At 44.6% G+C, this 13,489-nt stretch overlaps 1 protein-coding gene across 1 annotated transcript in view; it reads right to left on the minus strand.

The window, feature by feature from the left end:
* The window catches only part of LOC144495328 (ras-specific guanine nucleotide-releasing factor 2-like), a 206,754-nt gene that overhangs the window by 131,195 nt on the left and 62,070 nt on the right, over window positions 1-13,489 (minus strand). Inside the window, exon 3 of the mRNA XM_078215430.1 lies at window positions 5,661-5,808. Within this exon, the coding sequence (XP_078071556.1) occupies window positions 5,661-5,808 (148 nt within the window). The remainder of the gene's footprint in view (window positions 1-5,660; window positions 5,809-13,489) is intronic.

A 13,489-nucleotide genomic window follows, 5' to 3' on the forward strand; every position in this document is an offset into this window, starting at 1 on the left:
GCTGAAGGATGACTTTTATTCCTTACTATTCTATTCCTCTGGATGTGAAAGCCAGCATTCCCTTCTCCTTTGTGAATATTTTCTGTACCTGCAGATGACTTTTTAATGATCTGTCTTTGGGGCGAATGGGATCAAAGATTATGGGGAAAAAACAGGATTAGACTATTGAGTTGGACAATCAGCCATGATCGTAATGAATGGCGGAGCAGGCTCAAAGGACCAAATGACATCCTCCTGCTCTTATCTTCTATGTTTCTCTGTACCTGAACTCCCAAGTCTCTCTGGATCTCCACTGTTTCTGGCTTTTCACCATTTAGGAAATATCCTGATCAATCCTTTTTAGATCCAAAATGGATGATCTCACATTTGCCTATATTGAAATTCACAGTTTTTCCCATTCTCTTAGACTGGGATTTCCCACACTCCCCTCCCACCACCCCCACTCCCCTTGGCGTGTATTGTGGATGCAGCTCGCCATTGGCTGCCAGAGAGATCTTCCAGTCCGGCCAATGTCTGCATCATTTTCAGGGAATCTGCTGGGACCTTCCAGGAAGCCTTTGGCAGACCTGGAAGATCTCACCAGCAGCAAGAGCTGGAAAACCCTGCCCTTAGTCTTTCTGCAGCTCTTTGCAATCTTATGCTTCCATCTACACTGTTTCCTATCTTTGACCTATCAGCTAATTTGGATATGTGGCCTTCTATTCAACCACCTAAGTAGTTAATAAATATAATTAATAGTTGAGGCCCCATCACAGATCTTTGTTGGACACTACTGGACACATCCTCCCGATTAGAATAACTAATGATTAGCTCTACTCCTTAACTCCTGCCTCTCAGCAAGTTTCCTTATCAAATCAATCACTTGCTTTCTATTTTAGGAATTTCATGTTTAGCTAACAGAATTTATGAGGACTTGAGCAAAATCTTTCTGGAAGTCAGTATAACTAACATCCATTGACATTCCTCTGTCCACTGATTCAGTCATCCTTTCAAAACATTCAGTCAGGTTTATCAGGCATGAGCAAGTTTACAAATCCAAGCTGGCGATCAGAGTTCATCATTCCATCCTTAATTATAAGCTCTAGGAATTTGTGCAATTTACCCTGTATTTGATTGAAAGGTGCATTTTACACCTTCATAAACTTGCCATTTCTGCAGAATTGCTGACTATTTCTGAAAATGGCAAATTATGATATAAAACTCTGGAATTTTCCGGTCACTCACGCCCAGCCGCTGCAAGCAAGGATGGAGAATTTGGCACTCAGCTAAATCTCCATTCACTGCAGCAGGACCAGAGAATCCCGCTGGCCTGAACGGCCAGAAAATTGCCACCCATAACTAATACAGATGCTGCCAGTGCTCTTTTACCACCAATGGGCCGCGATTCTCCCAAAAGCGCTGAATTGGTGGGAAAACTGTTCTAGATCACGACTGTTCTGTCAGTTCAACTTCACACTCGAATCTCCTCACTCTGTGCACTGCAGAGGTCCCAATCGTGAATAGCATTAAAATCCCGGGGCGGGGGGTTCTATTCACACCAGTGTCTGGCAGTTCCAGAACTCTGCGCATGTGCAGTGGTCCTGATCTGTCAGTCTCCCAATTTGCTGGCCAACTCGATCACTGGCCAGCCCGGGACCCCCACAGTGCTGCCCCTCCAGCCCCCCCCACAGCCCAATCGTGGCACCAAAAAGCAATTCGTGGGCCAGCCCTGACCCCCCCCCCCACCGCCGACCGCCCCCCCCCCCCCACCCCAGAGCGCCCCAATGTCCAGCCCACCCCATTCCCATCAGTGGCAATCCACCACCCCCCCCTCACCCCGGCAGACCCCCCCCCCACTGACCCCACCCCCCGGGGTCAGACCACCCCCCTCCCCCACCCAGAGGCAGTCCCCCTCTGGCAGACCACCCCCCCCCCCCCCCAGCCCACCCCAATCGCTGCCCTCCCTCCATCCCAGACCGATAGCCATGTACAGTGGCAGCAGGACCCCCCAAGCCCACCGATTGCCCCAGGCCCCGCCAACAATAGGCCCTGCCCCCTTGGCACTGCCTGATGCCCGATGGGCAGTGCCAAGGTGTCCCTGAGCATAGACACTTTGCCCCTTGGGCATTGCCAGGGGCACAGGCTGGCATGTCAGAGTGCCCATGCCCAGGGGGCACCCCCCATTGCCCAACCCTCTGGGAGGCCTGAATTGATCCCCCTTCATTCCGGCGGGGTCTCCCACTAGTTCCCCGAATGTGGAGAGCTAGTGTAAACCCCGCCAGAATGAAGTACTCCTGGCGGGGTGGGAGATTCAATCGGTACCCGAAAGTTCCCGATAATTAGATTTAAAACATATTTAAAACACATTTTAAAAATATTCAAATTACTTACTTGCCTTCCCGCCAGTTTCCAGCGTGATCTGACCGGCGACTGTTCGCCGGCTCTGGGAGATGCACATGTGTTCCCGGCGCATGCACAAATCCCAGTACAAGGCCAGCAACGCGCATCTCCCACAGCGACCCGCCAGAAACGTTGCGGGTCGCCATGGGAGAATCGCGGCCGTAGTGTGCATAGAGTGCCTTCTCAAAACAACACTTGCATCGAATCAATTCCATTTCCCTTGGCCTCTCAGAATAGAGTAGAACAATTTCAAGTTTTAAATCCTAAACATAAAACTTAACTTGAATTGCAAAATATATATTGAGTTTTTCTTCGAATTGATCTTTGCACTGGATTGTTGGTCTGCAATGTCATATCCAGATTGCTATCAGGAGACTAAACAAACGTATAGTTCTGATGATTCACTCTTTTCATTCGCACAAGAGTTGACTCGGAATCGATCTTCTACCAGAGCAGCTGCCATTTTTTAATCGGAAGTCACTTCATTAGGACTATCCCACGGTGACCCAGTCCTTATCCAATATTGTGCTTCTCATGTTTGTCCCTCAAGTCAATTGAGCAGCTCAACACAAGAAATGCAGCAACGTTTAGGGTAGATGCATAATGTTGAAATATTTAATAAAGGAAATATTGTTTCACATTAATTTGAAAAGTTTTTGCGAAACTATTAACATTAATATTGGGAAATATTAAATGTTGGAAACGTGAGTGTGCATCTAAAATTATTTTCTCCATTTTTGACAAGCACGATTCTTTTTTGTTCACCTTAGTAAAATCGACCCAGTCATGTTCATCACCGAATAGCAGAAAATTTCAATTCACATGATCTACTGATGAGGGGTTCTGTCCCACTTAAGGACTAAGTCACTCAGGGGGAAAAAACAGCAGGTCAGTCAGTATCTGTAAACTGTCACCACAAAATTAACATTTTGTGTCCGACCTTTTTTACAGGAGCATTTTCACATTTTTTTCCTTTATCTCTTTTTCAGATGCTGCCTGATGTGCTGCGCACGTCCAATATGAATTTAACAGGGCTTGGGATAGGGGGGCATATTGTTCCACTGAACAACCCATTATAAAATGTGGCTTCAAACCAACCGACTTGAAAAATGGTTGCCCCACAGCAATGAAAGTCCAGGGGCCTGCATAAATAGGCAGAGAGTGGACTTCATCCCTCACTGGGAGGAAACCCCACCATTGAAGGCTGCCAGTCAATCTGATTGGCCAGCAGCTCGAGCAGTCCCAGCAGCTCCAGGACTCGATACTGGGCACTGCTGGGACTGCAAGAAGGCCCCGGGAAGTAGAGCAATGGATCCCTGACCAAGCTAAGTCCCAGGCTTTTAGGGAGGGAAGGGATTGGGCTCGCTACAGAGGAGGGGGATTTTGGACATCAAGTAGGGAGGCACAAAGTGGGGGGGGGGGGGGGGGGGGGGCTGGTGGTATCGCCTTGGCGGGATACCCCCAATGTGCACAGGGTGCACCCCCCTCCCCCCCCCCCCCCCCACTCACCCCCACTTCCTTCCTGTTCAACTTTTAACTAGTTATCTTTAAAAAATAGAGTTCTGACTCTCATCCACCTGCCCACGTTACGTTATTATGGTGTGGGCACCAAAATATTTTTATCAATTGGCTTTTTAAAAGCTCAATTGCCCCATCAATCTTTTTTTAAAATGGCTGCCGATTCCAGTGCCTGCTTACCTACCATATCATGGGGACCAGGTCAGGGATGGAGGAGAAGGTGCTGGCTAGTCACCCAATATGTATAATGGCAGACCCCCCACCCCCCCACCAAAAACAGGCACGTTGTGGGGTGGGGGGGGAGGGGGGCTGTAAAATCTAGCCCTTTATTGATTTCTCATTACTTATTTTTGTTTTGGGGTGATTCTCCCTTCAAATTACATCAGAACAAAAATATGACAAAATATATCAGAACTTATGTGCAAAGCTATAAAATGTTCTTCTGCATATCATCAAATCACTCTTACATTTCTTTACACTTCTTCACTTTGTTCACCAAAGGTAATATGGCAAATGTGGAGTTAGGTTGCAGATCAGATATGTTCTTGTTAAATAGTGGAACTGGCTTGAGGGCCTAACTTGCTCACTATAATTCACTTGTTCCTATTACAGTGTAAGACATGCAGGTGGAGTTGGGCTTTTCGCAGTGCCGAATCCCTGATCCCCAGCGATAAAGTTCACCCCACTCTGGCAGGTTGCTCTGCAGGGATCCAATGGCCACTGGACTGTTTATTAGTTGAAGGTGGGACTTCCACCCCCATAAGGCAAGGATGTCCCGCCTCCAAGAGCTGCCTGCTAATCAAATGTTAATAAGCTCTCTGGTCCCAGCAGCGCCACCAGGTGTGGTGACCACTGCTGGAACTGCATCCAGTCCCGAAGCAAGGGGAGCCATGGAATCCGAGGTAAAGGTAAGTAGGGAGGAGGCCTTGCTGGGACCGGGTTGGCAGGCCACTGCAAGTGGATGGGGCCCATACAACCATAGAATCCCGACAGTCCAGTCCCTCAATTCGGGCCACTGGGGCTGAGCTAACGCTCCAAAAGTGCATTTTACCCAGACCCATCCCCCCACCCTAACCCTGTAACCCCACTTAGGTGGGATATGGAAGGGGGAGGAGAAATGCACGGGGTAGAAGACTTTAAAAAAGGGCCTCCTTTGAGTTCCGGAGGCCCAGGAGGCACCCTTGCCCACCACCAGCCCACACAGTGAAAGCAGCCATGACATCGACGCTTGACATAGTTACATCCCAGCAGTGGTGGGATGAGGCCCTTAAGTGGCCATTAGTTTGCCAGTTAAGGACCTCAATTGGCCCAAGGGTGGGTGAGCCTCCCGACTGCCCCCATCTTGGTAATATGTTTGTATTGCTGAAAATAGAACATTTTATTGAAGCTTTTTGTCTTGCACTCATCAGGACAATCACAAGAACACCGATGTCAGGGGAAACAACAACTTTATACTGTGAGTGCTGATTTGTTGGCAACTAGACTCTGATTGGTAGAGGCATTGACATGGAGAATGCACCAGATGATGGTGACTGACAGTTAACTGTCAAGCATTGTTTGATAATATAAACCAGGTGACTTTACTCTGATTTTCCGAGGCCCTGAGGAATGAAATAGCACATTTTATTTATCTGAAACAGGGGCAATGTATGTGCATGTTGTTAACAGGGCTCAAAGTAAGTGATAGCCATTCACTGGTAAAAAGCACAAGCACATGTGAAAGGGAAAGAAGTGTTTATTCCCGGATTATTCGGATGACATACCTCAGCTTTCAATCTCTCGATTTCTGTGTCTTGATCCTCAAGTTGTTGCCGGAGCTGATGTGCTGCAATTTTCTCCGTTTCCACAATCTGAACCAGATGAATATATTTCTGCATGAGTACCTCCCGCTCAATTAGAATATCACAGTAACTAGGAGAAAATAACATGAATTAATGCAAAGTAGTGTCAGGAAATTAAATACAATATTTATTGCAACATATAAACACCAATATGATAAACCAGTCTGTGAGATAATGGCCGGAATTTTACCGTCCCGCCCGCCACGGGAATCGGAGCGGGCGAGGGGCTGACCATGGAAAGGTCCGTTGACCTCGGGCGGGATTTTACAGTTTCGGGACGAGTAAGGCCATAAAATCCTGCCGAGTGATTTTGAAGCTATGAAAGTCCTAGAAGTTATTTTTTCCATTTGTGGGACGTCAGTGTCACTGGCTAAGCCAGCATTTATTGCTCATCGTTAATTTCCCTTGGGAAGGTGGTGGTGAGTCACCTTCTTGAACTGCTGCAGTCCATGTAGTGTAGGTACACCCACAATGCTGTTAGAAAAGGAGTTCTGTGATTTTCACCCATCAACGATGACGGAATGGGGATGTAGTTCCAAGCCAGGATGTTGTGAGATTTGAAGAGGAATTTGCAGATGTTAGTATTTCCATTTGTCTTCTGCCTTTGCCCACCCAGGTGGGAGATTACATGGGTTTGGTAGGTGCTGTCAAGGGAGCCTTAATGAGTTGCTCCAGTACAGCTTGTAAATGGCGCACACACTGCTGCCACTGTGCTTGGTGGTTGATGGGTGTGACTGTTTGCGGATGTAGTGCCAATCAAGTGGGCTGCTTTGTTCGGGATGGTGTTAAGCTTCTTGGGTGTTATTGAAGCTGCACCCATTCAAACAATTGGAGAGTATTCCATCACAATCCTGACTTGTGCTTTGTGAATGGTGGACAGGTTGTAGGGAGTCAGGAAGTGAATTACTCACTGCAGAATTCCCAGCCTCCAATCTGCTCTTGTGGTCACTATATTTATATGGGCAGTCCAGATAAGTTTCAACGGTGACCTCTTGGATGTTAATGGCAGCGATTCAGCTATGTTAATGTTGTCGAACATCAAGAGATTATAGAATCTCTCTTTTTGGAGATGGTCATTGCCTGTCATGTGTGGCGTGAAAGTTATTTTCTACTTACCAGCACAAGAGTGAATTTTGTCCAGGTTTTTTTTTCGGATATGGACTGTTTCAATACCTGAGGAGTTGTGAATGTGAAATCATCAGAGAAAATCCCTACTTCTGTCCTATCTTGGATGAAAAGTCATTGATGAATCAGTTGAAGATGTTTGGGTCAAAGACACTACCCTGAGAAACTCCTACAGTGATGTCCTGCGGCTGAGATTATTGGCCTCCAACAATTGCAACCATCTTCCTTTATGCTGGGTATGACTCCAACTAGTGGAGAGGTTTCCCCCTGACTCACATGGACTTCAGTTTTATTAAAATGCCCTAAAATCACACTCGCTCAAGTGATTTTGATATTTCCCATCTCGGAGCTCAAAGGTAGAAGACACATGGGAACACCATGACCTGTAAATTCCTCAAGTCTTACAACATCCTGACTTGGAACTATATCCCCAGTCCTTCATTGTTGATAGGTGAAAATCATGCAACTCCCTTTCTGACAGCATTGAGGATGTACCTACACTACATGGACTGAAGCAGTTCAAGGAAGCAATTCGCCATCTTCCCCATTTGCCTGGACGGGTGCAGCTCCAGCAACACTCAAGAAGCTTGAGACCATCCAGGACAAAGCAGCCCGCTTGATTTCTACCCCTCCTACAAACATTCAATCCCTCCACCACCAACGAACAGTGGCAGCCGAATATACCATCTACAAGATGTACTGCAGGAACTCACCTAGGTTCCTTAAGCAGCATCTTCGAAACCCAAGACCATTACCATCTAGAATGACAAGAGCCGCAGATACTTGAGAACATCCTCATCTGGTGCTTCCCCTGCAAGTTACTCACCATCCTGACTTGGAAATATATCTTGATGTCAAGGGCAATCACTGTCACCTCGCGTGAGGAATGTCAATGTTTGGACCAGGTTCACCAAGTTCATAATGCAGTCTGGAGTCAAGTAGTTCTTGGGGAACCCGAAATGAGCATTGACGAGCAAGAGGTTGTTGTGTAAATGTCACTTGATTGCACTGATGTCAACACCTTCCATCTTTGCTGATGGTTGAGAGTAGACTGATAGGGCGGTAATCATTCAGATATGATTTGTCCTGCTGTTTATGCCTTCAGTCATTCCTTGATATCACGTGGGCTGAGTTGAATTGGCTGAAGACTGGCACCTCCAATACAGAGGTCCTTAAGAGGATAATAGCAAATGCTTCAGCCTTGCCTTTTGCATTGACATGCTGGATTCTGCCATCATTGAGGATGGAAACTTTCTGAAGTGTCCTTCTCTGGTTAGTTGTTTAATTGTCCAACACCATTCATGACTTGATGTCGCGTGACTGCAGAGCTTTGATTTGATCTGTTGATTGTGGGATCACTCATCACTGTCTCTACTTTTCAGGTGTAGGGCCGTAGTCCATGTCTGAATGCAGCAAGGCCTGGACAATATCCAGGCTTGGGCTGACAAGCAACAAGTAACATTCACACTGCACAAGTGCCAGGCAATTATTATCTCCAACAAGAGAGGATCTAACCATTGCTCCTTGACATTCAATCGCATTATCATCACTGACTCCCCCACTATCAACATCCTGGGGGTTGCTATTGACCAGAAACTGAACAGGACCAATATATAAATGTTGTGGCTACCAGAACAGATCAAAGGCTAGGAATCATGCGGCAAGTAATTCACCTTTTGACTCCCCAAAGCTTGTCCACCATCTACAAGGCACAAGACAGGAGTGAAATGGAATGCTCTTCACTTGACTGGATGAGTGGGGCTCCAACGACACTCGAGAAGCTTGACACCATCCAGGACAAAGCAGCCTGCTTGATTGCTATCCTTTCCACAAATATTCAATCCCTCTACCACCAATGAACAGTGGCAGCTGTGTGTACCATCTACAAGATTCACTGCAGGAACTCACCAAGGTACCTTAGGCAACATCTCCCAACCCACAACCACTATCATCTAGAAGGACAAGAAGAGCAGATATCTGGGAACACCACCACCTGGAGGTTTCCCTGCAAGTCACTCCCATCCTGATTTGGAAATAAATCACTGTTCCTTCACTGTCGCTGGGTCAAAATCCTGGAACTTCCTCCCTAACAGCGCTTTGGGTGTACCTACATCTCAGGGACTGCAGTGGTTCAAGCTGTATCGCCCACCACCTTCTGGATGGATGGGCAATTAAAGCTGGCTTGGCCAGCAAAGCCCACATCCTGTTAATGAACAAAAAATATATTTGTAGATGCTTTTATTTATTTTTCACATCCTGATACAGTAAACTGAAATAACACTGGTTGACCCCTGAATCAACTAAATTCTCATGATAAATCATCTGAATGTTATAGCACAAATAAATTCAAAATCTCATCTCAGAGTTTACATTCTGCAAAGTAAACTTTCTATGATATTTTAGAAAATACCACAGATATTCCCTCAGTCTTTGTGTTGGTACTGGAAGCATGCTGGAAAACTTATGCAGACATTGATTTGTTAACTTCTGACAGCTACTTGATTTATTTAGATGTCATTTGATTATTTAGAAGGAAAGCTTGCAGATGAAACGCAGCTGTTGTTAAGCAGCAGAAAATCTTATCGCTTCATTTATTGCTTAACTTTTCCTCGAACAGCACCTCTAACAGCTACAGATCTCAGCTACAGGCCTTTTCTGTAGCAAAATAGGCAATCCTGAAATTTATTCTATCTTTTTAAAATAGGATTTGCAATCGATTATTAACCCCTCCCTTCCCACGTATACACGCACACACACACACACACGCACGCAGACAACACATGGACATACACAGACACATGGACACACATAGAACATGGACAGACACACACAGGCACATACATGGACATGCATGCAGACACATACATACATGGATAGGCACACAGACACACACATGACACATACATACACACATGGACAGACACACACAAACGGCCACACACATGAACAGATACACACACACAAGCACACATGGACAGACACACACACATGAACACCCATACACACACACACCACTCTGTGAATAAAAGTATGAAGTTTCCTTCTTACAATGAATTGCTGATTCTCATTAACTCTATGTAATATTAGTTTATGAGCAAATAGAATTATTGCACAATTATTAGCATTTCTTTTTCTTCATGTATAATGTAGTAAAAGATAAACCTTTGGTTATTTTCTACTTTAGTATTGAGTCAGGATGTCCTAAACTGCTTTATACACAATGAATTATTTTCTGAAGTGTAGTCACTATGAGGTAACAGCTATTTTTTTCACAGCAAGATTCTACAAACGACAAATGGTGGAATCTCAAATGATCACATTGTCTATTTTTGATGGTGTTGGTTATAATTGCTGCATGATGACCTGATAAAATCTTAAGAAATGTATTTAATATAGAAACAGCTCTCTCTCTCTCTCTCGCCCTCTTGGAAAGAAACTAGCCAACAAGCACAGAACATTGTGTGGACCTGTTATCTCTGCCAAGGACCTGTGCCTAGCTCAGGCTCTGAAACAAGACGTTCCTAAAACTGAAGATTGAATTTCGTGACCAATACGTAAACTAACAATCTGAGTAAAAGTTAACCAGGCACTCAAGAGGAAAAATCACTTTGGACAGGAAGGAGCTTTTTGAAGTGATCGGTGCTAGCTTCAGCCTAACATTAATACTTCAGCTAACAGAAAAAGACTGAGAACAGATGAAACTGTTCACCTCCAGCGCTGGGTGCCAGCAACCAGCCGTGATTCGCACCGGGTTCCCATTGCACCGGAGGGTCGGTGAATCCTGGGAGTCAGGTGAATCCAGCTTTAATCTGAGCCTGCGTATTTAAATCAGTATTTAAATGTGCCAATCTGGTTAACGCCCTCACTGGCCATGAACCAGATTACATCGACACGGGGTGGGGGGGCAATGGGATCTCCCCTGCATAAATCGTGTTTGGCCCCTCCCGTGATATTCTCCAGCCATAAGGCGATTTGTCAGGGCTTGCAATGCTGGAGAATCACCCTGTCATAGTCTTTGTAGCCACTTTCCTAACATTAGTTGAATGCTCTGTGGTTAATTATCCTTAGGGAATCAGCATTGGGCCTCCAATTGTTACAGTCACTCTGCCTACTGCATGCGGGTGTAATGAAAGTAAGAGAAAACCTACATTTATAAAATGCCTTTCATGATGTTCCAATTTGCTTCACAGTCAATTAAGCACTTTTAAGTTGTAGTCACTGGCATAATGTAGGCAATGTTACCAAATGACAGAGTAATCTCGAGGGGCCGAATGACTGATTGCTGCCCATAGTATGTATATTCTCACATCATTCTGGATGGACACCACCCGCATGATTTCCTGGACAGACTCAACATTTCCAGATTATCGGAGAAAACTCTGCAATGAAAACTATAATTCTGATCTTTAACAACCATTCACAACCACCACGGAAATACCTGCTCATTCAGAGAGCCGGTCTAGGCACAATGGGATGAATGGCCTCACTCTGCACTGTAAATATTCTATGATTCTGTACATATTTTCTGTATCATATCTAAACTTCTGCTCCTTAATAAACTACTATAAAATCACCTATGACATCAATCCCCCATTTTGGGTAATGTGATTTTCAGATCATATCTTACATGGTTAAGGGAGGAATATTCTCCAGGGCACCAGGTTAATTCCCTGCTTTTGTTGAAACTTTTACAACCATCTGAATTGGCAGACAGGGCCTCTATATCAATCTCATCCAAGAGATGACAAGAAAAATGTAGCATTACCTCTGTACTGCGCAAAGCTGCCAGTCTAGGTTAAAAGGTCAAATTTCAATCAGCCTAGTATACCAGTGGAAATAGAATAGCATGGGCTGTAAATGTGCCCGAGTACAGAAACTCAAACCTAATCTCAGATCATGGGGACAGGATTTTATGCTTGTTCAGGTTGGGCACATTGTACTAGTAAAGGAACTTCAGTTATACCCATCTCATTAGATGCCCAGAATGCTGTTATGAGTGACAGTAGATTGGAAGCTTGGGAAGTATCTAGTAAAACCCTGATGATGCACAGTCCAGTGATTCAGGCAAAGTTATCAGCATCTGGGGTTTGTTTTCTTTTATGCTTCCAATAGGTGGCTATGCCTGTTCCAGGAGGTTGGACTGTTACTTTATTCCCATCTTCTCTTTAACATTGCTCATTCGGCAGAAGAATTGGATGTAGCTTGCTTATAAATGGGCTCTTTGAAGACCTTACGCAACCCATGGAAACATCAAAGCAAATTTAAGAGATTTGCCAAGTCTGGTTGCTGGGGAGACCTGGTGAAGGGAAGCATAGACAGGTGGCCTGGCACTGCCTCACTGCCTAACTTGTATTTTTCTCCCCTTGCATCCACCAGGAGGAACGTTGGCCTCTCCTTCCCCACCCTCTGCATGTGTTTACTCTGCTTATAGTGTAGAGAATAATTTGACTTCCTTTTGTTTGGCATAATCAGGAACAAAAACCGCCCTGGCATATTGTGTGGACAGCTGCAGCCTGTATTCTTCTTTCTCAGATACCCGAGTATAACTGAATGTTTGGCGTCCCAGATTTCCACCACCTGATCAGCATTTTCACGCCATTCATTTTCCTGCTCTGATCAAATTCTTTTTCTTATGCGCATTATTCATCGATACCATCCCTGCCAACTCAATGATTTGAGATGAGCTTTACCCAATTCCGGAGAAGAACAGAACAATGACTCCTTTTAATGGAGGAGTTCTCGTTCTTCGCCCTGCAGCCAATATGAATATGCTGAGATGTTTCATCTAATGCTTTTATGCAGTGCGGTATCGTAATCAATGAAAGGAATAGTCAGTAAAAGACCAGCAAAATAATTATCAGCATTCAGATGGTAATATTTTGAGTGCTTTGAGCATTGTCTTTGAGGCAACATTATCTTTTTCCCTAATGTTAAGAATGAATCAGTGGACAGATGCATTCAGCTCAATAGAATCCTCTTTACATCCTATTTGCATATCGTTGATGCCCCCTGTCCATATTTCAGAAGGATAGATTTCTTTAATGTAAGTATCAAAACATTAAATGAAATCATAATTGGTTAAATGCAAATACTGGTGCAATTGAACCTTATACGCATTGATCAGAGTTTAGATAATTAATAAGTAGAATACCTCAGTTAAAATCGAATGCAATGCTGTTTTGAGAGTGAGGTGACAATTTGGAATAGAATGGAGAATTGACAGTGAAGAATTTCAATGTGTTATAAAATGGAATGTTACTACATAGGTCAACACCAAAGAAACAATGTGACCTTTGTTAATGGTCGAGGTAATAACCTAGCAAATTCAGTAAATGTGGGATATAAAGTGCAGAATAGGTTGGTCAGCAGGGGCTAAATAATGGACTAATGATTCAAGTGTTACCTTCATTCTCAGCAATCTTTGGTGTGTTTCTCTTTTGAAATTACTTTAAGGTTAACTGCAAGCTCTGTTGTCTTGACTGGTCTCATTTCAATGTTATTTATAATATCAATGCACAAAGGATTTGCGATTCGCACAAAAACAATCAACAGGAGAGAAGAATGATCCTGCTCCTGTTGCATTGCACTGGCTCCCATTTGAAAGCGTCGGTGTGTAGTTGTCTGAA

Source organism: Mustelus asterias, chromosome 6 (genome assembly GCF_964213995.1).
Source record: "Mustelus asterias chromosome 6, sMusAst1.hap1.1, whole genome shotgun sequence".
Classification (NCBI taxonomy): domain Eukaryota; kingdom Metazoa; phylum Chordata; class Chondrichthyes; order Carcharhiniformes; family Triakidae; genus Mustelus; species Mustelus asterias.